Raw genomic sequence first — 24487 nt, 5'->3', positions numbered from 1 at the left:
CTCCACTTTAATTTTAGACGCAATTGAACACAGTGTATTCCGTCTTAAATGTTATCGATTATTTACGTTTAAAAATACCTAAAGTTGGATTACGAAAGTTTGAAATGTTTGGAGCAAGATTACAGGTAACTTATTAGATAAATGGTAGTCATGTCGGGCGAGTTGGAACCGGTGTTTAACTGAATCAAACGCGCCAAATAAATGGACATTTTGGAGATAACGACGAAATTAATCAAACAAAAGGACCATTTGTGATGTTTATCCTTTCACGGCTAGGGGTTCCGCTAGCAGAACGTTTCGACAACATCCAGTGAAAATGCAGAGCGCGAAATTCAAAATAAATTAGAAATATTTAACTTTCATACAATCACAAGTGCAATACACCAAAATACAGCTTTAATCTAGCCACCATGTCAGATTTCAAAAAGGCTTTACGGCGAAAGCCAGGACAGCACCCCATCAAACAAACAAATGACAATCATAATTCAACCCACCAGGCACAACACAAAACTCAGAAATAACGATATAATTCATGCCTTACCTTTTGAAGAGCTTCTTCTGTTGGCACTCCAATATGCGCTTTAAGTCATTAAAGTACATTGCTCTGGCCCCCATTTTAAGACCATCACTTGTAAGGACATTGCCATGGATACTTGAACCCAAATACCTTGAACCCAAATACCCTTGTATACCCTTATCTCAGGATAAAAAAGACATGGAATTTGACAGTCAAATCAGGAAAACCTGGTTCAGTATGCTTTCTACCAGACGCTGAGAGATGAATTCACCTTTCAGGAGGACAATACCCTAAAACACATGGCCAAATCTACACTGGAGTGTCTTACCAAGAAGACAGTGAATGTTCCTGAGTGGGCGAGTTACAGTTTGGACTTAAATCTACTTGAAAATCTATAGCAAGACCTGAAAATGGCAGATCTCTCATTGGTTAGTCTGTCAGTGAGTGCTCAGAGGCAAAACTCTGAGCTATGTTAAAATTATATAAACAAACACTTGGGGGAAGGCAGGTTTTGCAGATGTAAAAGGCCGCTGTGCTTTTATCATTCTGACATTTCTAGATTTAGTCTTCATTTTTTAAGGCTGCCATGTACAAAAAGTACGTTTGTACTTGGCAGCGAGGCACAGAAAATGAGATTGTAGTGATGAATTGCTGTAGACTGTATGTAATGAGTGTATTATTCCTCTTGCGCTCTCGAAGATGCATTCTCTAACCAGCAATAAACAAGCAAGACATACCCAATCAGTTCAGCCACTGTTGTGGCATGGTTTTTCGTTTCTCGGGAGCTTGGGGAATAAGAAGTAAGATTGGTTTAAGGTAGCTATGATGGCCACTTCGCTGTGCTGTTTGGTTTTTAATATTTACATACTCAAATATAGGAGAGGACATAATAAACACAAAGAGGCACAGGCACTTGCACAAACACACACACACGCTGTTTGCACTGCTCACATCTCTCCAGTTCCCAACATTAAGCACCCGCCTATCTTATCTAGCTTGATTGATGGTGCAATTGTGTGTGTGTTTTAAAAACCTAGCTTTTCTCTGGTGTGATTTTTCACATCTGCACCCACATTCGGAGTGTACGTCCCAAATGGCACTCTATTACCTATATGTAACAGTTTAGCTTCCGTCCGTCACCTCACCCCTACCTGGGCTCGAACCAGGGACCCTCTGCACACATCGACAACAGCCACCCTCGAAGCATCGTTTCCCATCGCTCCACAAAAGCCGCGGCCCTTGCAGAGCAATGGGAACAACTACTTCAAGGTCTCAGAGCGAGTGACGTCACCGATTGCAATGCTATTAGCGTGCACCACCGATAACTAGCTCGAAATTTCACATCGGTTACACTCACCCCCCTTTTGACCTCCTCCTTTTCCGCAGCAACCAGTGATCCGGATCACGGCACCAATGTAACAGTTTAAACTTCCGTCCCTCTCCTCAAACCCCTACCTGGGCTCGAACCAGGGACCCTCTCCACACATCGACAACAGCCACCCTCGAAGCATCGTTACCCATCGCTCCACAAAAGCCACGGCCCTTGCAGAGCAATGGGAACAACTACTTCAAGGTCTCAGAGCGAGTGATGTCACGGATTGAAATGCTATTAGCGCGCCCTACTTTGACCAGGGCCCATAGTCAGTGGGCACAGATGTCAAAACAACGTCTATTCCATGTTGGTTCAACGTAATTTCATTCAAGTGACATGGAAACCATGTTGATTTAAACAATGTGTGCCCAATGGGTAGGCTCTGGTGAAAGGTTGTGCATTATGGAGGGAATAGAGTGCCATTTGTGATAGACGCAGACAGAGAATGTATCTGTGAGAGTAGCCTACTAGATTGAGAAATAGTCAACACAAAATAGATTGTCTTTGAGTGTGTATTTGTAAGTATTATTTTGGAATGTATGGAAGTTACTACATTGTGTTTTTTGAACAGTAGGTTCGAATCACCAGTAGACTTTACACAGATGTTTCGACACAGATATCAAATTCAAAACACGTAATATATGTTGACAGAGAGAGACTACATCTATGCACTCTGGCTCTTACAGGAACTTACAGTAATGTGCAGCAATCCTTGAATATCTAATTCTTTGTCTAACTCAGTAATTAATAACAGCATAATATTAATAATATTCTGTGACAGAGTAGTGTCCTTTCCAGGGGGTGTACCAGTACTACATCAAGCTACAGAAACAGGAAATAGGCTCCTGCTCTATTGGCCTGTTTTGGCTTGGACAATGCTTACTTTACTTAATATTCTAAGAGTTTCATATGAGAGTTTGGTCCAGTACTCGTGTATCAGTGGAGGCTGGTGAGCGGAGCTTTAGGAGGACGGGCTTTGTGACATGGTGAGGTTGGACCCAGGTGCAGAGAAGGGAACAGACAAGGAATCAGTGGTTAAGGACAAACATAATACATTACTGAGAAACAGTCATGGAAGGATCACAGTAACACTTGTGAACAACAAACACAAGTCTCAAACTCACTCAGGAGACAAACGCACAGGGCACATAATTCAAGCTTCAGCAAAGGACAACAGAAAACACACATATTTTAACAGGGAAATCATAATTAGTAAATAGGACACTCCTGAGTGTTGTTAACTTCTTGACGTACCCATCCCGTCAGCGGGATCATTTTCATCAACATCCGCTGAATTGCAGCCCTCCGAATTCAAATTAAATTACTATTTTTTTTTAATTTTCATGAAATCACAAGTGCAATATAGCAAAACACAGTTTAGCTTGTTTTTTAATTCACCTAGTGTGTCTGATTTCAATACAGCTTTTCGGCGAAAGCATAACAAGCGTTTATGTTAGAACATCTCTCTCAGTAGACAAAATATTACAAACACTAGCAGCCAAGTAGATTGGTCACGAAAGTCAGAAAAGCAATAAATTAAATCGCTTACCTTTGATGATCTTCGGATGTTTGCACTCACGAGACTTCAGGTTACACAATAAATGTTCCTTTTCTTCCATAAAGATTATTTTTATATCCAAAATATCTCCATTTGTTTAGCGCGTTATGTTCAGAAATCCACAGGCTCGAGCGGTCGCGACATCGCAGACAAAAATTCCAAATAGTATCCGTAATGTGCACAGAAACATGTCAAAAGTTTTTTATAATCAATCCTCAGGTTGTTTTAAAAATATATAATCGATAATATATCAACCGGGACTGTAGCTATTTCAATAGGAGAGCGAGAGACAATGGCTAACCCACTCTGTTGCGCAAAAGCAAAACTCTGCGAACACCCAGCTATCCACTGATGCGATGTGATCTTTCTGGCTCTATGTCTAAAGACTGTTGACACCTTGAGGAAGCCATAGGAAAGGGAATATGGTTGATATCCCTTTAGAGCTTTCAGGAAAAACAGCACTTCCTTGGATTTTCCTCAGGTTTTCGCCTGAAATATCAGTTCTGTTATACAGACATATTTTGACAGTTTTAGAAACTTTAGAGTGTTTTCTATCCTAATCTGACAATTATATGCATATTCTAGTTTTTGGGCCTGAGAAATAGGCAGTTTCAAATGGGTACGTTTTTTAGCCAAAAACTAAAATCCTGCCCCCTACACTCAAGAAGTTCATGTCTCTAGGGCAGTCTTTTCCACCTTCTGGTGACAGGTGGAACCATGACAGTATCCCCCCCATTTTCCAAGAGTGGCTCCAGCCGTGGAGCCAGGGCGACCACCACGTTGTTGGTTGAAGTCCCGAACAAGTCCCGGATCCAGGATGTCCCGGGCACCCATGCCTGCTCCTCGTGGCCGTAGCCCTCCCAGTCCAGTGAGGGTGTTTCGGACCCGACGAGCCTCCAACAGACATCGGACAGTGTAGGCCGGGCAACCATCGACACGTCGAGGGGGCAGAGGGGCAGGTGTGAGGGGAGAGAAGGGACTGGTCCTTACCAGCTTGAGACGAGAGACTGGCCCAGGGGGCCACTGCGCCACCTGGGAGGCCCGCGAGTCCACCTTTGAGGGAAGATCATGAGGGGACAGCCACACTCGTTGACCCGGTTGGAGGAGCCAAAGAGGCCTTCGTTGACAGTTTGCCTGGTGTTGGTTTCGGGCAGATGAGCGGAGCAAGAGTGATCGCACTCTGATCCAGGTGCGGCGACATCGTCAAATGAACGCCTCGGCCGATGGCACCCCCCGCACGTCCTCCTCTTGATCAGGGGGGACTCGAACTGACAATCGAACGGCGAGTTCGGCAGTGTGTTGGGAGCATACTCTGCCCAGGCGAGGAACTTGCTCCAGTTGCTGGCCTGGGTGGAGACAAAAGAGCGGAGGAACTTCTCCAGCTCCTGGTTGGCCCGCTCCATTTGCCCATTCGACTGTGGGTGGAACCCAGAGGAGAGACTCACCGACTCACGAAGACAGGTGGGACCAGGGCCGACTAGTTGGAGCATCCCAGCTGGTCGCTGTCGTGACGACTTGCTCACGTCCTCAATCATGTTGGACCACCAGAATTTCTGCCTCAGGAACTCCAGTGGTCCGATTAACCCCTGGATTCTCAGTTAATTCAGAGGAGTGTCCCCATTGTAGTACTCGAGAGCGGGCCGATTGCGGAACATAAAGTCTGTTAGTGGGACACCCGCTGGGGTCAGGTTCTCTGGTCTGGGCTTGTCGTACCGTGGTCTCTATACTCCATAACACGGGAGCCACAATGCGGGAGCTGGGGATGATGGGCTCGGACTCCCTCTCCTCGTTAGAGACATCGTGTTGGAGGGCCAGGGCATCTGCTTTCTGATTCTTGGATCCCGGGCAATAGGCTAGAGTGAAGTTGAATCTGTTAAAAAACAGATTCCACCTAGCCTGGCGAACGTTCAACCTCCTGGCTTCTTGAATGGAGACCAAGTTCTTATGGTCCATCCAGATCACAAAATAATGAGGTGCCCCCTCTAACCAGTGTTTCCACCCCTCAAGGGCCCACTTGACTGCCAAGAGCTCCCGGGTTGCCTACATCGTACTTGCGTTCCACTGGCGAAAACCGCTTGGAAAGAAAGGCACGTGTGCATTCTCTTGTCCCCCTCGTTCCGCTGTAAAAGGACCGCCCCTGCTCCGGTGTCCGAGGCGTCCACCTCTACCACAAAGGGACGAGTAGGATCAGGATGAACGAGGATGGATTCGGAGGTGAAACTCCCCTTGATCTCCATGAATGCCCTGTCAGCCTCGAGGGTCCAGCCAAAATGGGTCTGGGACTTGAGAGTTAGGGTCGTAAGAAGCGCTGCTACAGCACCAAAGTTCCATATAAAACGTCTGTAAAAATTGGCAAACCCAAGGAACCGCTGGACTTGTTTGAGTGAGGCGGGATGGAGCCAGTCAGTGACCGCCCTAACCTTTACAGGGTCCATTTGGATGCTGGCGGAAGAGATCATGTGGCCCAGGAAAGAGACTTGGAAAACATGGAACTCACACTTCTCAATCTTGAGGTATAGTTGACTCTGCAGCAGGAGTCTCAGGACTTGGCGGGCATGCAGGATGTGTTCCGGAAGGGTCTTGGAGAAGATCAGGAAGTCGTCTAGGCCTCCCGGAGCAGTATGATGGCCACCTGGGACAACAACAAACACTAAGTCTCATAAACTCACTCAGGAGACAAACGCACATGGCACATAATTCAAGCTTCAGCAAAGGACAACAGAAAACACACCTCTTTTAACAGGGAAATCATAATGGGTAAATAGGACACATCTGAGTGTCGTTGTCACGAATCACGCCAAAGATGGTGCCTCTTCCTGTTCGGGCAGCGCTCGGCGGTCGTCGTTGCCGGCCTACTAGCTGCCACCGATCCCCTTTTCTGTTTCATTTAGTGTTGTCTGATTAGTTTCACCTGTGTCTTGTTTGGGTTTTTGTTTTGGGCTATTTAAACCCGATAGGACCGCCGGCTTTTGTGCGGGCTTGTTTTTCTGTTATTGGTGTGTGTATAGTTTGTGGATTCTATTTTCCGAACAGTTTCGTTCTGTTTGTTTGGACTGGGTCTTTATGCTCCCTTGTGTGTGGCATTGACCGACACTCTGTTGTTTGGCAATAAATATCCACGTATCGAACTACCCTGCTCTCTGCGCCTGACTCCTCCACCCACTACTTCTAGAAGTTGTAACAGAAGCCCGCACCATCTATGGAGTCAGCAGGAGCAGCGACCAGCCCTCTTCCATCGATGGAGGAGCGCGTCCTCCATCACACAGCCGTCCTCCATCGGATCGGTTCGGCGATGGACCTGATGATGGAGAGGACGGAGCGATGGGAAAGGAGTGGTCTCCCGACATCCACCCCAGCTCCCCCACAGACGACGCAACCCACTCCTCCTCTGGCGGCATCCGGTCCCAGCGCGTTGCGTCTCGAGCCCCCAAGGGAGTAGGATGGAGCGGCGGCTGGGTGCCAGGGATTTTTGCTCCAGCTTGAGCTCTACCTGGCCACCGTTTGTCCGACTCCCTCGGGTGAAGAGAGTGTGAGCCTCCTCGTCTCCTGCTTGACGGGTAGAGCCCTGGAATGGGCCAACGCTGTCTGGAACGGCCCAGACTCTGCTCGGGACCACTACCCGGAGTTCACCCGCAGTTTTCAGGCCGTGTTCGACCACCCTCCTGAGGGCCGAGCGGTAGGTGAGCGATTGTTTCACCTAAGACAGGAGACGAGGAGCACGCAAGACTTCACCTTGGAGTTCCGGACCTTGGCCGCTGGTGCGGGGTGGAATGACAGGATCCTGATGGACCACTACCGGTGTAGCCTCCGGGAGGACGTCCGCAGGGAGATAGCTTGTCGTGACACCACACTCTCCCTCAATGAGCTCATAGACTTGTTCGATCCGGCTGGACAACCTGCTAGCTGTCCGCGGGCGTTCAGAGGTTGTCCTGTCAATTCCACCTCCCAGCCCTCCTGCTCCAACGCCGATGGAGTTGGGAGGAGCTGCATCAAGGGGGACTGGAGGAGGAGGCTCCTCCTGCACCTACTGCGGGCGGAGAGGACACACTTCGGACCGGTGCTGGAGGAGTCCGTCTGGGAGTCGAGATGGCAGGCGGAACACTTCTCGGCCACCCCAGGTGAGAAGGCACCAAACTCACTCAGAGCTCCCTGTTGGTCCCTCTCTCCAGCATAAGGCGCTAGTCGATTCATGCGCAGCTGTGAGTTATATGCTACGGGCACGCCCGTAGGTTGGGGCGACCAAATTACCACCCCATCGACGAGGGATTGCGTGATAAACCTCCAGGAGAACGCTGCACTTCCCAGGAGTCACGTGTACCCATTGTCACAGGAGGAGACGTTGGCTATGGAGACATATATCACAGAATCTCTGAGACAGGGGTACATTCCCTCCATGTCACCGTCTCCTCGAGTTTCTTTTTTGTGAAAAAAAGGAGGGAGGACTGTGTCCGTGCATTGATTATCGAGGTCTAAATTCGATCACAGTGGGATTTAGTTATCCGCTACCTCTCATCGCTACGGCGGTGGAATCATTCCACGGAGCGCGTTTTTTCACGAAACTGGACCTCAGGAGCGCGTATAATCTGGTGTGTATTCGGGATGGAGACGAGTGGAAAACCACGTTTAGGACCACATCAGGCCACTATGAGTACCTCGTCATGCCGTATGGGTTAAAGAAGGCTCCAGCCGTCTTTCAATCCTTTGTAGATGAGATTCTCAGGGACCTGCACGGGCAGGGTGTGGTGGTGTACATTGATGACATCTTGATCTATTCCGCCACACGCATGTCTCTATGGTGCGCAAGGTACTTGGGCGACGGCTGGAGCATGACCTATACGTCAAGGCTGAGAAATGTGTGTTCTCCAAATGAGCCGTTTCCTTCCTGGGTTATCACATTTCCACCTCGGGGGTAGTGATGGTGTGTGACCGCGTTAACACCGTGCATAATTGGCCGACTCCGACCACGGTAAAGGAGGTGCAGCGGTTTTTAGGGTTTACCAATTACTACCGGAGGTTTATCCAGGGTTTTGGCCAAGTGGCAGATCCTATTACCTCACTGCTGAAGGGGGGGCCGGTGCGTTTACGGTGGTCGGCCGAGGCGGACGGAGCTTTCAACCGGTTGAAGGCGCTGCTTACTGACGCGCCCGTGTTGGCGCATCTAGACCCCTTGTTAGTGTTCATAGTGGAGGTGGATGCGTCCGAGGCTGGGGTTGGAGCTGTGCTGTCACAGCGCTCGGGCACACCACCGAAGCTCCGCCCCTGCGCTTTCTTTTCGAAGAGGCTGGGCGGTGCGGGACTATAATGTGGGGGACCGGGAGTTGTTAGCTATGGTAAAAGCCCTGAAGGTGTGGAGACACTGGCTTGAGGGGGCTAAGCACCCTTTCCTCATCTGGACTGACCACCGCAATCTCGAGTATATCCGGGCGGCGAGGAGACTGAATCCTCGTCAAGCTAGGTGTGCCATGTTCTTTACCCGATTCAGATTTACGATCTCTTATAGACCAGGTTCCCTCAACACTAAGGCCGACGCGCTGTCCCGTCTCTATGACACTGAGGACCGGTCCATCGATCCTACTCCCATCCTTCCAGCTTCTAGGCTGGTGGCTCCGGGGGTATGGGAGGTGGACGCGGACATTGAGCGGGCATTGCGGTTGGAACCTGCACCTTCACTGTGTCCTACCGGTCTCAGGTACGTGCCGCTTGGTGTCCGTGATCAATTGATTCGGTGGGTTCACACACTACCCTTTTCAGGTCATCCGGGGATTGCGAGGACAGTGCGTGGTCTTAGGGGGAAATACTGGTGGCCCACCTTAGCCAAGGACGTGAGGCTCTATGTCTCCTCCTGTTCGGTGTGCGCCCAGAGTAAGGCTACTAGGCACCTGCCTAGAGGGAAACTACAGCCCCTCCCGGTTCCACAACGTCCCTGGTCTCATCTGTCGGTGGACTTTCTTACTGATCTTCCCCCGTCTCAGGGGAACACTACCATTCTGGTCATTGTGGATCGGTTCTCTAAGTCCTGCCGTCTCCTCCCATTGCCTAGTCTCCCTACGGCCCTACAGACTGCAAAGAATCTATTTACCCACATCTTCCGGCACTACCGGATGTGTGATGTGTTTGATTCTATTCCATTTATTCCATTCCAGCAATTACAATGAGCCCGTGCTCCTATAGCTTCTCCCACCAGCCTCCTATCCACAGGCTGCTCAATAACATAAAATTTAAGGTCTCTCTCTGGTCTCTTTCTCCCTCTCTGGTTTCGTTCACTTTTCCCTCTCTCTCTCACTCACTTTCTCTCCCTCTCACTCACTTTTCCACTCTATTTATCTCTCTCTCTCTGTATCTCTCTCTCTCTCTCTCTCTCTCTCTCTCTCTCTCTCTCTCTCTCTCTCTCTCTCTCTCACTCACTTCCTCTCTCTATCTCTCTCTCTCTCTCTCCCTCATTTTCTCTATCTCTCTCTCCCCCTCGTTTTCTCTCTCTCTCTCTCCCTCGTTTTCTCTCTCTCTCTCTCTCTCTCACTCACTTTCTCTCCCTCTCACTCACTTTTCCACTCTATTTATCTCTCTCTCTCTGTATCTCTATCTTTCACTCACTTTCTCATTTCTCTCTCTCTCTCTCTCTCTCTCTCTCTCTCTCTCTCTCTCTCTCTCTCACTCACTTCCTCTCTCTATCTCTCTCTCTCTCCCTCGTTTTCTCTCTCTCTTTCTCTCTCCCTCGTTTTCTCTCTCTCTCTCTCTCTCTCTCTCTCTCTCACTCACTTCCTCTCTCTCTCTCTCTCTCTCTCTCTCACTCACTTCCTCTCTCTCTCTCTCTCTCTCTCTCTCACTCACTTCCTCTCTCTCTCTTTCTCTCTCTCACTCACTTCCTCTCTCTCCCTCTCTCTCTCTCTCTCTCTCTGTCTCTCCCTCTCACCACAGCAAGGATGACTAGACACTATCCTGGCAAATTGGAGACTGAGAGACAAATGACCACATTTCTGATCTACAGGCAATCTGAGTTTCAACCTTGAAGTTCCAGTGGTAGTGAGGCTCCTGGATGTATGAAACCACAAGTTGGAGCCGCGGGTTGGCCTTCAGTTGATGTTGTAGTTGACAGAGTGTACTGATGTGTTTAGTGCACAGATGAGTCATTGATTGCTCATGCACTTTTTCTACCTGTATTTATAGTCTGTGTATGTCCTTGTCTATGTTTTATTACGTGTTTCTATGTATGCACAGAGCCGCAACCAACATTTCCCCACAGCCATTATCTTATATTTTATCTCAAATTTGAGTGACAATAAAGTTGAGTCAAAAAGTTATGTACAGTGAGTGGTTGATGAGAAATACAGCTGATGCTTCCTCTAAGGGCAGACCTTCTAAGAGGTTGAGCCTCTGTCTTGCATCATAACTAATAACTATTCTATTAAACCCACAAGAGGCCTTAATGTAAGCATAAACCTCCAGATCTTTCCATCCCCAAGTCTACGTACCAAATGGCACCCTATTCCAAGTTACACATTTTATTGTCACGTGCAGTAGTACAGTGAAACACGTTTTCTTGCTTTGTCATCCTCTATAGTGCACTACTCAAAAGCAGTGCACTAAATTGAATAGGGTGCCATTTGAGACAAACCACGATGTCATTTGATTAAGGCAGGGCAGGGTCTTTCCTCTAAGCTTCCCCCAAACAAACAGACAGCAGCCAGTTGTTGGTTCCTCTTAGGCAGGCTGGCAGGCAGACAGGCAGGCTGATTGGATTGATGATGATGCTGGTGCTAATGTGTGATAGACTGTGTTAATAATGCTTGGCTCTCTTTAGGGGGTTCCTAAGCTCTGTGTTGATGGATCTGTAAATCTGTCTGCCTGTTTGGATTGCAACACTTCAGTGCACACCGTGCCACAGGGACCCTGATGCATAACCAACCTGTCACTTACTCCTCAACTATTGTTGTGTGTGTGCTTGTGTGTGTGCGTGTGTTTGTGTGTGTGTGTGTGTGCATGCACATGTGTGTGTGCTCGCACTTCCACTGAGTCTGATTGCATATGTGGAGCGTGTGTGTTTACACAGGTCTGAATGGGTGGGTGGTATGTGTTGGAGTGTGTGTAGCTGTGAGACAATGGCTTATAGCAACATGTTGTTGGTTAAGTAAGTGTTGTGGGGGCCTCCCGGGTGGCGCAGTGGTTAAGGGTGCTGTACTGCAGCGCCAGCTGTGCCATCAGAGTCCCTGGGTTCGCGCCCAGGCTCTGTCGTAACCGGTCGCGACTGGGAGGTCCGTGGGGCGACGCACAATTGGCCTAGCGTCGTCCGGGTTAGGGAGGGTTTGGTCGGTAGGGATGTCCTTGTCTCATCGCGCACCAGCGACTCCTGTGGCGGGCCGGGCGTAGTGCCAGGTGCAGGGTGTTTCCCCCGACACATTGGTGCGGCTGGCTTCCGGGTTGGATGCACGCTGTGTTAAGAAGCAGTGCGGCTTGGTTAGGTTGTGTATCGGAGGACGCATGAATTTCAACCTTCGTCTCTCCCGAGCCCGTACGGGAGTTGTAGCGATGAGACAAGATAGTAGCTACTACAACAGTTGGATAACACGAAATTGGGGAGAAAAAGGGGTCAAATTCAAAACAAAATAAAGAAAACAAAAAAAAAGTCAGTAGGATAGTGCATAAATAGCTACATTACAGTGTGGGAGCAGGGTTTTCTGTGTCTCGGTACTGTCCTGCTGTTTCAACACCTCTTTTCCCTTTTCATTCCCACCAGACCCTGGGGCTGGTACCCAGCTGGGCATCTGGCAACGTGATTCGGTCCAGAGAGGCAGCCTTTGATTGGCACTAACCTACATGCCTGTGTGTGTGTGTGTGTGTGTGTGTGTCCAGCTGCAGAAATGGCGTGCCCATCAAGAAGAGGTTGCCAGATTGGAGGCAGCCATTGCTGGCAGGCAGCAGGAGGAAAAGGAGGACAGACTGAGGAGGGAGCAGGAGAGAGACTCGGCCATGAGGTCACTGCAGAAGGAAAAAGTAAAGACCCCCTAATCCTTACACCTGCCAAGCTCCAGCATATTGCACTGCCCCCAGTCACATTATGTTTGAAATGAGTCTTTGCTCCTCAGATTCTATGGCAATATATAATAACATCTTAGTATCCAATATACTGTAGGCATGGCCCAAGTTCATTTGAGTGATTTAACTCCACGGATATGTAACATAATATTACCGTATATGTTATTATAAGGTTGTCAGAAAAGTGGAAAAGTGTCATGATGATTTTCATTAGCTTGATTAATTGTGTATTCAGCTTAATGAGGTATGATTGTGTGTGTGTGTGTGTGTGTGTGTGTGTGTGTGTGTGTGTGTGTGTGTGTGTGTGTGTGTGTGTGTGTGTGTGTGTGTGTGTGTGTGTGTGTGTGTGTGTGTGTGTGTGTGTGTGTGTGTGTGTGGCCATGCGTGTATATAGAAGTGTGTGGTCCCTGACCCTCATTGCCCCTTGGTATCGCCCCAGGGTGTGTATTGGTGCCAGCCTTGTTTGATTGCGCTCCTCCTTTGGGGCCTGCTACAGTACCACAGGAAAGCTGGGAGAATCTCTGATTAATGATGCCATTTAGGCTGAAATGGATTACATATACTTGTACACAGTCATCTCTCAGACTATGAACTATCGTCTCATTCATTTGATTTACTCTTATCTGATTTCACACCGTCACGATCAATAGGACGCGATGACATCACACTAAAGTTTCCCTCGTGTTCACTCGCTTGCTCCAGGCATTACTGTAAACGTTTTGGTTTATTTTGTGAACGTTCGTTCCCTGTATATCTTAGGTGAAGCAGTACTATGCAGAGAAACAGAGGAGGAGAGAGGAGCTGGAGAGGAGAGATCAGCAGAGACTGACAGAGCTGAGGAGATTCATGGCAGAGCAAGCTAAGAGAGATAAGGAAAGGTAAGCATGCACCATGGGCAGCAGCTTAGCCTCAAGGAGAGAGCCCAACACCTGGCTGACAGACAGTTCTTTGTTCGCCCCTATGGCTTATTTGGACAGTGCTCATAAAACACCTTTATTTCGAATGGTGCATCATTTATGGAGTCATTTATATGTTTTTCCATGACAAATTGAGGAATTAGTTTGAAATATCTTATTTTAGGAACCACTGGTATGATTCGATAAGTTGCCGTTTTCTTTTTAGTTTTCAGACTCCTATTGTTCCACGGTCCTCTCTAGCATTCAAGCCCCCTTTCAAGTCCCTGGCATTTAAACAGTGCTAGGAGAACGAGAGAGAGAGAGACAGGGTTGAGATAGTCAGGCCAGGGTGAGGAGCACTGAGGACATGAGATACTGTAGCTGCTGCTGAGACTGAGGAGCAGCTCTCTGGCAGCCCATAACGCTCTCCCAGCCTGCAGGGCTGCTGTGCCACCACAGATAGGTGTTGCCTGGGCTGAGGGCTGAAGTCCTTGCCCACTTCTCTCCCTCCCCTCTCTCTGTACCCTGCTGCCCTCAGGGTGCAGTTTCGTGAGGAGGCGCTGCTGCAGCGGAGGCAGGAGAGGGAGGCGCAGGCGCTCCAGCACCTAAAAGAGGAAGAGGAGAGAGACAGTCGTCTGGAGGCCCTGAGAAATCAGGTACGTCTCTTTATCAGTATTTATTCCCATTCACTTCCCTTATTGGATCTGACATTTAAAATGGCACGGAGGAGAACATTTGTGGCCGCTTTTGACCCCGCTGTTCCACGTTGGTTTTGAGGCTTCACTGCCACTTACTGGTGGGATAGGGAAATACAAGTAAATGACTAGGCTTTCATCAAATTGGTGTTTTTCCCAAGTGATTTCTCCATCCCCCACACGGTTAAGGTGGCAGTGGTGGCAGAGCCAGACCCAGAGAGGATGATGGGAGATACGGAGGCCTGGAGAGGCCGGATAATGCAGCAGAGCGGAGAGGAGGAGTTTCGGTTGCACCGTCCCCTATATCACCTCAACACGTACACAGACTCTCAGGTGAGTCTGGCCTGCCACTGTCCTTTACTTTCTGCTCTCAAGTCAACACACGTCAATCTGCCTTTTCCTCCACTGCGCCCTCTCCAGTAGCTCCCAAGGTTGTTAACGTGTGTCAGTCCAAGGAGGGTGGTGGGAGGACGGGCTCATTGTGGCTGGAATGGAATGAATGGAACGTGGTCAAACGTGGTTTATGTTTGATGCCGTTCCGGTGATTCCATTCCAGCCATTACAATGAGCCCGTCCTCCTATAGCTCCTCCCACCAACCTCCTTTTTGTGTCAATGTAATATTTTGTGTTTACTGCCTCACTCACGGACATACAAAAACCCAGAAAAATCCTTCACAATAATGTTTGACCTGGGTAAACAAACCTTACCCTCATGCAGACAGACCTTTAAACAGAATCCCCTCGAGGCCTGTGGGTGAAGTTACATACAGTACATCTGTCTGGTACATTGTGTCACGACTCCACAGGAAAGCACACTGTTTTTTACCTGCAGTGTCTTACCTCATCTCCTCCAATTGAAAACGTGATCGATGACTAAATTACCTTGGTTTAACTGAGGAATGTTTGGAAACATATGAAAACATGTTTGACTAGAATTGCAAAATATCATAAAAATGTATGAACAAGGGTGTGACTGTATCATCCTTATCTATTTCTTTTATGCCTTTTGGACCTTACAACAGCGCGTCCCAAATGGCACCGTATTCCCAATATAGTGCACTCCTTTTGACCAGATCCCTATTATCATTTCCTCTGTTGGTTTCCAGATTGTGTCTGATCCGAGAGTGAGGATTGAACTGGCCCTCCGGGCAGCAGGACTCCACGACACACTGTATGCGAAGGAGGTTCTCTCTGTAGTCCAGCCACCCAGACCACCTCGACGGGACACTGACTCCACAGGATTCAAGTCTTCCACAAAGAGTGTTTAGTCCTATTCAATCAAAATTGCTAACCAGGTGTCCCGAATAAGTCATAATGTAAATAACATTTCCCCTGGCCAGTGACAGAGCATGTTTTTATTGATGTGAAGTTGAATTGTTTTTTTTAAACATCTTGGAAACTGGCTACAGGTACAGGTGATATAGATGTTTTTTTTAAAGCGATATTTGTCCACAGATTTGTCAGAGTGTCTTCTTTGGGCTACTTCTGTGATTGTCAATACAGACCATGTTGGCTCAACTTCTAACATATTCCTCGCAGTATTCCTCAGACGCCTCCCTTTGCTATCTGTCAGTATCTGATACTTCATTTAACACAGAATGTCTGCGTTTCGTGCCACTGTGACGTTAGATAACAACTGCCTGTCATTATGAGAAACCTGTCATGAATGGTATTTAGCTGTATATACCTGTAGTTGCTCATTTGACTCTGTAACATACACTGAGTGTACAAACATTAGGAATACCTGCTCTTTGCATGACACAGGCTGACCAGGTGAATCGAGGTGAAAGCTATGATCCCTTATTGATGTCACTTGTTAAATCCACTTCAATCGGTGTAGATGAAGGGGAAGAGACAGGTTAAAGAAGGATTTTTAAGCCTTGAGATAATTGAGACATGGATTGTGTATGTGTGCTATTTAGAGGCTGAATGGGCCAGACAAAAGCATTAAGTACCTTTGAACGGGGTATGGTAGTAGGTGCCAGGCGCACCGATTTGTGTCAAGAACTGCAATGCTGCTGGGCTTTTCACACTCAACAGTTTCCCGTGTGTATCAAGAATGGTCCACCACCCAAAGCTCTCCCTCGCCCTCCATTTGACAAATCTGACCTTAATTCTATCCTCCTGATTTCTGGATACAAGCCAAAACTAAAGCAGGAAGCACCAGTGACTCGGTCAATAAAGAAGTGGTCAGATGATGCAGATGCTAAGCTACAGGACTGTTTTAATAGCACAGACTGGAATATGTTCTGGGATGCTTTCGATGGCATTGAGGAGGACACCACATCAGTCACTGGCTTCATCAATAAGTGCATCGATGATGTCGTGCCCACAGTGACTGGACGTACATACCCCAACCAGAATCCATGGATTACAGGCAACATCCACACTGAGCTAAAGGGTGGAGCTACTTTCAAGGAGCGGGATATAACCCAGACGTTTATAAGAAATCCCACTATGCCCTCAGACAAACCATCAAACAGTCAAAGTGTTAATACAGGACTAAGACTGAATCGTACTACACTGGCTCAGATGCTCGTCGGATGTGGCAGGGCTTGTAAACTATTACAGACTACAAAGGGAAGCACAGCCGAGAGCTGCCCATTGACACAGGCCTACCAGATTAGCTAAATTACTTCTATGCTCGCTTCGAGGCAAGCAACACTGAAGCATGCATGAGAGCATCAGCTGTTCCGGACGACTGTGTGATCACGCTCTCCATAGCCGATGTGAGTAAAACCTTTAAACAGGTCAACATTCAGAAGGCCGCAGGACCAGATGGATTACCAGGACGTGTACTCCGAGCATGCGCTGACCCACTGGCAAGTGTCTTCACTGACATTTTCAACCATTTTCAACTGAGTCTGTAATACCAACATGTTTCAAGCAGACCACCATAGTCCCTGTGCCCAAGAACTCTAAGGTAACCTGCCTAAATGACTACCGACTCGTAGCACTCACGTCTGTAGCCATGAAGTGCTTTGAAAGGCTGGTCATGGCTCACATCAACACCATTATACCAGAAACACTAGACCCACTCCAATTTGCATACCACCCTAACAGATCCACAGATGATGCAATGTCTATTGCACTCCACACTGCCCTTTCACACTTGGACAAAAGGAACACCTACGTGAGAATGCGATTCATTCACTACAGCTCAGAGTTCAACACCATAGTGCTCACAAAGCTCATCACTAAGCTAAGGACCTTGGGACTAAACACCTCCCTCTGCAACTGGATTGTGGACTTCCTGACAGGCCGCCCCCAGGTGGTAAGGGTAGGTAACAACACATCTGCCACGCTGATCCTCAACATGGGGGCACCTCAGGGGTGCGTGCTCAGTCCCTTCCTGTACTCCTTGTTCATCCATGACTGCACGACTCCATCATTAAGTTTGCCGATGAGTGGTAGGCCTTATCACCGACAACGATGAAACAGCCTATAGGGAGAGACAGATAACAACCTCTCCCTCAACGTGATCAAGACAAAGGAGATGATTGTGGACTACAGGAAAAGGAGGACCGAGCAGGCCCCCATTCTCATCGACAGGGCTGTAATGGAGCAGGTTGAGAGCTTCAAGTTGCTTGGTGTCCACATCAGCAACAAACTATCATGGTCCAAGCACACCAAGACAGTCATGAAGAGGGCATGACAAAACCTATTCCCCCTCAGGAGATTGAACATATTTGGCATGGGTCCTCAGATCCTCAAAATGTTCTACAGCTGCACCATCAAGAGCATCCTGAACGGTTGAATCACCGCCTGGTATGGCAACTGCTCGGCCTCTGTCACTACAGAGGTTAGTGCGTACGGCCCAGTACATCACTGAGGTCAAGCTTCCTGCCATCCAGGACCTCTATACCAGGCGGTGTCAGACAAAGGTCCTAAAAATGGTCGAAGACTCCAGCCACCCTATTCATAGTCTGTTCTCTCTGCTACCACGTGGCAAGCGGTACCGGAGCGCCAAGTCTAGGTCCAAAAGGATTCATAACAGCTTCTTCCCCCAAGTCATAATACTCCTGAACAGCTAATCAAATGGCTACTGGACTATTTGCATTGTCCCCCCACCCCTCTTTTACGCTGCAGCTACTCTGGTTATTATCTATGCATAGTCACTTTAACTCAATTACCTCGACTAACCTGTGCCCTGCCCATTGACTCTGTACCGGTACCCCCTGGATATAGTCTCGCTACAGTTATTTTACTGCTGCTCTTTAATTATTTTGATTTCTTAACTATTTTTTACCTAACACTTTTTTTTTCTTAAAATTGCATTGTTGGTTAAGGGCTTGTAAGTAAGCATTTCACTTTAAGTATGTATGTATGTATGCATGTATGTACAGTGGGGCAAAAAAGTATTTAGTCAGCCACCAATTGTGCAAGTTCTCCCACTTAAAAAGATGAGGCCTGTAATTTTCCTCATAGGTACACTTCAACTATGACAGACAAAATGAGAAAAAATCCAGAAAATCACATTGTAGGATTTTTAATGAATTTATTTGCAAATGATGGTGGAAAATAAGTATTTGGTCAATAACAGAAGTTTATCTCAATACTTTGTTATATACCCTTTGATGGCAATGACAGAGGTCAAACATTTTCTGTCAGTCTTCACAAGGTTTTCACACACTGTTGCTGGTATTTTGGTCCATTCCTCTATGCAGATCTCCTCTAGAGCAGTGATGTTTTGGGGCTGTTGCTGGGCAACACGGACATTCAACTCCCTCCAAAGATTTTCTATGGGGTTGAGATCTGGAGACTGGCTAGGCCACTCCAGGACCTTGAAATGCTTCTTACGACGCCACTCCTTCGTTGCCCGGGCGGTGTGTTTGGGATCATTGTCATGCTGAAAGACCCAGCCACGTTTCATCTTCAATGCCCTTGCTGATGGAAGGAGGTTTTCACTCAAAATCTCACGATACATGGCCCCATTCATTCTTTCCTTTACACAGATCAGTCGTCCTGGTCCCTTTGCAGAAAAACAGCCCCAAAGCATGATGTTTCCACCAGCATGCTTCACAGTAGGTATGGTGTTCTTTGGATGCAACTCAGCATTCTTTGTCCTCCAAACACGACGAGTTGAGTTTTTACCAAAAAGTTATATTTTGGTTTCATCTGACCATATGACATTCTCCCAATCTTCTTCTGGATCATCCAAATGCTCTCTAGCAAACTTCAGACGGGCCTGGACATGTACTGGCTTAAGCAGGGGGACACGTCTGGCACTGCAGGATTTGAGTCCCTGGCGGCGTAGTGTGTTACTGAAGGTAGGCTTTGTTACTTTGGTCCCAGCTCTGCAGGTCATTCACTAGGTCCCCCCGTGTGGTTCTGGGATTTTTGCTCACCGTTCTTGTGATCATTTTGACCCCACGGGGTGAGATCTTGCGTGGAGCCCCAGATCGAGGGAGATTATCAGTGGTCTTGTATGTCTTCCATTTCCTAATAATTGCTCCCACAGTTGATTTCTTCAAACCAAGCTGCTTACCTATTACAGATTCAGTCTTCCCAGCCTGGTGCAGGTCTACAATTTTGTTTCTGGTGTCCTTTGACAGCTCTTTGGTCTTGGCCATAGTGGAGTTTGGAGTGCGACTGTTTGAGGTTGTGGACAGGTGTCTTTTATACTGATAACAAGTTCAAACAGGTGCCATTAATACAGGTAACGACTGGAGGACAGAGGAGACTCTTAAAGAAGAAGTTACAGGTCTGTGAGAGCCAGAAATCTTGCTTGTTTGTAGGTGACCAAATATGTATTTTCCACCATCATTTGCAAATAAATTCATTAAAAATCCTATAATGTGATTTTCTGGATTTATTCCCTCATTTTGTCTGTCATAGTTGAAGTGTACCTATGATGAAAATTACAGGCCTCTCTCGTCTTTTTAAGTGGGAGAACTTGCACAATTGGTGGCTGACTAAATACTTTTTTGCCCCACTGTATGTATGTATGTATGACAGTTTTGGCTGATACCGATATCCAATATTTTCCTTGCCTTTTCCTTGCCAAAAAAACCCCGATACATATACCAATAACCGATCATTTAAAAAATTGCGGCCTTTTAAGCATCTAGTACAGTTAAATAGTTACACACACACACACATACACACACACACACACACAGAGGTCTGAGGCACTGCATCTTAGTGCAAGAGGCGTCACTACCACACCTGGTTTGAATCCAGGCTGTATCACATCCGGCTGTGATTGGGAGTCCCATAGGGTGGCGCACAATTGGCCCAGCGTTGTCTGGGTTTGGCCGGGGTAGGCCGTCATTGTAAATAAGAATTTCTTCTTAACTGACTTGCCTAGTTAAATAAAGGTTATACACACACACTACATCACACTGACCAAAAAGTTATTTTGTTGGCATTTACGTATGGTCGGCAAATCCGACCACAACGCCATCTGGCTCCTTTCGTCTTATAGGCAGAAACTCAAACAGGATGTACCGGTGACGAGAACCATTCAACGCTGGTCCGATCAATCGGAAGCCAGGCTTCAAGATTGTTTTGATCACGCGGACTGGAATATGTTCCAGTCAGCCTCAGAGAACAACATTGACCTATACGCTGACTCGGTGAGTGCGTTTATAAAGAAGTGCGTTGGAGATATTGTACCCACTGTGACTATTAAACCCTACCCTAACCAGAAACCGTGGATGGATGGCAGCATTCGCGCAAAACTGAAAGTGCAATCCACCACATTTAACCATGGAAAGAGGTCTGGGAATATGTCTGAATATAAACAGTGTAGCTATTCCCTCCGCAAGGCAATCAAACAAGCAAAATTCCAGTACAGGGTCAAGGTGTAGTCGCAATTCAACGGCTCAGACACGAGACGTGACAGGATCTACAGGAAATCACGGGCTACAAAAATAAATCCAGTCACGTCACGGACACCGACATCACGCTTCCAGACAAACTAAACACCTTCTTTGCCCGATTTGAGGATAATACAGTGACACAGTCGAGTCCCGCTAACAAGGACTGTGCCCCCACCCTCTCCATGGCTGACGTGAGTAAAACATTTAAACGTGTTAACCCTCGCAAGGCTGCTGGCCAGACGGCATCCCTAGCCGAGTCCTTGACATTTTCAATCGCTCCCTATCCCAGTCTGTTGTCCCCACATGCTTCAAGATGGCTACCATTGCTCCTGTACCCAAGAATGTAAAGATAACTGAACTAAATGACTAATGCCGGTAGCACTCACTTCTGTCATCATGAAGTGCTTTGAAAGACTGACTAGTCAAGGATCATAACACCTCCACCTTACCGGCCACCCTAGACCCACTTCAGTTTGCGTACCGTCCCAACAAGTCCACAGACTATGCAATCGCCATCACACTGCTCTAACCCATATGTCCAAAAGGAAAAGCTATGTAAGAATGCTGTTCATTGATTACAGCTCAGCATTCAACACCATAGTACCCTCCAAGCTCATCATCAAGCTGGAGGCCCTGGGTCTCAACCCTGCCCTGTGCAATTGGGTCCTGGACTTTCTGACGGGCCGCCCCCAGGTGGTGAAGGTAGGAAACAACCTCTCCACTTCGCTGACCCTCAACACTGGGGCCCCACAAGGGTGCGTGCTCAGCCCCCTCATATACTCCTTGTTCACCCACGACTGTGTAGCCATGCACACCTCCAACTCAATCATCATGTTTGCAGACAACACAACAGTAGTGGGCTTGATTACCAACAACGAGACAGCCTACAGAGAGGAGGTGAGGGCACTCGGAGTGTGGTTTCAGGAAAAAAAACTCTCACTCAACATCAACAAAACAAAGGAGATGATCGTGGACATCAGGAAACAGCAGAGGGAGCACCCCCCCACCCACATCGAAGGGACAGCAGTGGAGAAGGTGGAAAGTTTTAAGTTCCTCGGTGTACACATCACTTGACAAACTGAAATGGTCCACTCACACAGACAGTGTGGTGAAGAAGGCGCAACAACGCCTCTTCAACTTCAGGAGGCTGAAGAAATTGTACTTGCCACCCAAAAACCTGACAAACTTTTACAGATGCACAATCAAGAACATCCTGTCAGGCTGTATCACAGGCTGCTACGGTAACTGTACCGCTCTCAACCGCAACACTCTCCAGAGGGTGGTGCGGTCTGCACAAAGCATCACCGGGGGCAAACTACCTGCCATCCATGACACCTACAGCACTCGATGTCACAGGAAGGCCAAAAAGATCATCAAGGACATCAACCACCCGAGCCATTGCCTGTTCACACCGCTACCATCCAGAAGGCGTGGTCAGTACAGGTGCATCAAAGCTGGGACTGAGAGACTGAAAAACAGCCTCTATCTCAAGGCCATCAGACTGCTGAACAGCAATCACTAACTCAGAGAGGCTGCTGCCTACATTGAAACACAATCACTGGCCACTTTAATAAATGGATCACTAGTCACTTTATAGAATACACTCTAAATAATGCCCCTTGAATAATGTTTACATATCTTACATTACTCATATCACATGTATACACTGTATTTTATACCATCTATTGCACCTTCACCATCGCTCATCCATATACAGTGCCTTGCAAAAGTATTCGGTCCCCTTGAACTTTGCGACCTTTTGCCACATTTCAGGCTTCAAACATAAAGATATAAAACTGTATTCTTTTGTGAAGAATCAACAACAAGTGGGACACAATCATGAAGTGGAACGACATTTATTGGATATTTCAAACTTTTTTTACAAATCAAAAACTGAAAAATTGGGCGTGCAAAATTATTCAGCCCCTTTACTTTCAGTGCAGCAAACTCTCTCCAGAAATTCAGTGAGGATCTCTGAATGATCCAATGTTGACCTAAATGACTAATGATGATAAATACAATCCACCTGTGTGTAATCAAGTCTCCGTATAAATGCACCTGCACTGTGATAGTCTCAGAGGTCCGTTAAAAGCGCAGAGAGCATCATGAAGAACAAGGAACACACCAGGCAGGTCCAAGATACTGTTGTGAAGAAGTTTAAAGCCGGATTTGGATACAAAAAGATTTCCCAAGCTTTAAACATCCCAAGGAGCACTGTGCAAGCGATAATATTGAAATGGAAGGAGTATCAGACCACTGCAAATCTACCAAGACCTGGCCGTCCCTCTAAACTTTCAGCTCATACAAGGAGAAGACTGATCAGAGATGCAGCCAAGAGGCCCATGATCACTCTGGATGAACTGCAGAGATCTACAGCTGAGGTGGGAGACTCTGTCCATAGGACAACAATCAGTCGTATATTGCACAAATCTGGCCTTTATGGAAGAGTGGCAAGAAGAAAGCCATTTCTTAAAGATATCCATAAAAAGTGTTGTTTAAGGTTTGCCACAAGGCACCTGGGAGACACACCAAACATGTGGAAGAAAGTGCTCTGGTCAGATGAAACCAAAATTGAACTTTTTGGCAACAATGCAAAACGTTATGTTTGGCGTAAAAGCAACACAGCTCATCACCCTGAACACACCATCCCCACTGTCAAACATGGTGGTGGCAGCATCATGGTTTGGGCCTGCTTTTCTTCAGCAGGGACAGGGAAGATGGTTAAAATTGATGGGAAGATGGATGGAGCCAAATACAGGACCATTCTGGAAGAAAACCTGATGGAGTCTGCAAAAGACCTGAGACTGGGACGGAGATTTGTCTTCCAACAAGACAATGATCCAAAACATAAAGCAAAATCTACAATGGAATGGTTCAAAAATAAACATATCCAGGTGTTAGAATGGCCAAGTCAAAGTCCAGACCTGAATCCAATCGAGAATCTGTGGAAAGAACTGAAAACTGCTGTTCACAAATGCTCTCCATCCAACCTCACTGAGCTCGAGCTGTTTTGCACACCCAATTTTTCAGTTTTTGATTTGTAAAAAAGTTTGAAATATCCAATAAATGTCGTTCCACTTCATGATTGTGTCCCACTTGTTGTTGATTCTTCACAAAAAAATACCGTTTTATATCTTTATGTTTGAAGCCTGAAATGTGGCAAAAGGTCGCAAAGTTCAAGGGGGCCGAATACTTTCGCAAGGCACTGTACTTACATGTACATGTTCTCATTCACCCCTTTAGATTTGTGTGTATTAGGTAGTTGTTGGGGAATTGTTAGATTACTTGATAGATATTACTGTTAGACATTATTGTTAGATATTACTGCACTAGAAGCACAAGCATTTCGATACACTTGCATTAACATCTGCTAACCATGTGTATGTGACAAATACAATTTGGGTTGATGTCCCCATTACCAGTAAAACAATCAAAACATCTTTCTTTCACTTACTTGCTGTGCTGTTTTGTTGTTCATTTGTTCAGTTTCATTTTCAACCAGGATTTCATCAAACAGGTCAAGCAGTGAAGTTTCAGCTCTGTCTGTCCGTGGCCTCTTCTGTCCATGGCCTCTCTTCCTCGGTGCGCACTGTCA

At 47.1% G+C, this 24487-nt stretch overlaps 1 protein-coding gene across 1 annotated transcript in view; it reads left to right on the top strand.

Annotated features, from left to right (window-relative positions):
• The window catches only part of LOC109871281 (coiled-coil domain-containing protein 148), a 46899-nt gene extending 31049 nt beyond the window's left edge, over positions 1-15850 (top strand). Inside the window, exons 11-15 of the mRNA XM_020462102.2 lie at positions 12295-12435; positions 13237-13355; positions 13912-14029; positions 14258-14401; positions 15175-15850. Coding sequence (XP_020317691.1) covers positions 12295-12435; positions 13237-13355; positions 13912-14029; positions 14258-14401; positions 15175-15336 — 684 coding nt within the window. The 3' untranslated portion in view covers positions 15337-15850. The remainder of the gene's footprint in view (positions 1-12294; positions 12436-13236; positions 13356-13911; positions 14030-14257; positions 14402-15174) is intronic.
• The last annotated feature ends 8637 nt before the right edge of the window (positions 15851-24487 follow it).

This window comes from Oncorhynchus kisutch, linkage group LG26 (genome assembly GCF_002021735.2).
Source record: "Oncorhynchus kisutch isolate 150728-3 linkage group LG26, Okis_V2, whole genome shotgun sequence".
In the NCBI taxonomy this organism is placed as follows: Eukaryota; Metazoa; Chordata; class Actinopteri; order Salmoniformes; family Salmonidae; genus Oncorhynchus; species Oncorhynchus kisutch.
Note: the sequence above shows the minus strand (reverse complement) of the source record. Positions and strands in the feature narration are given on the sequence as shown.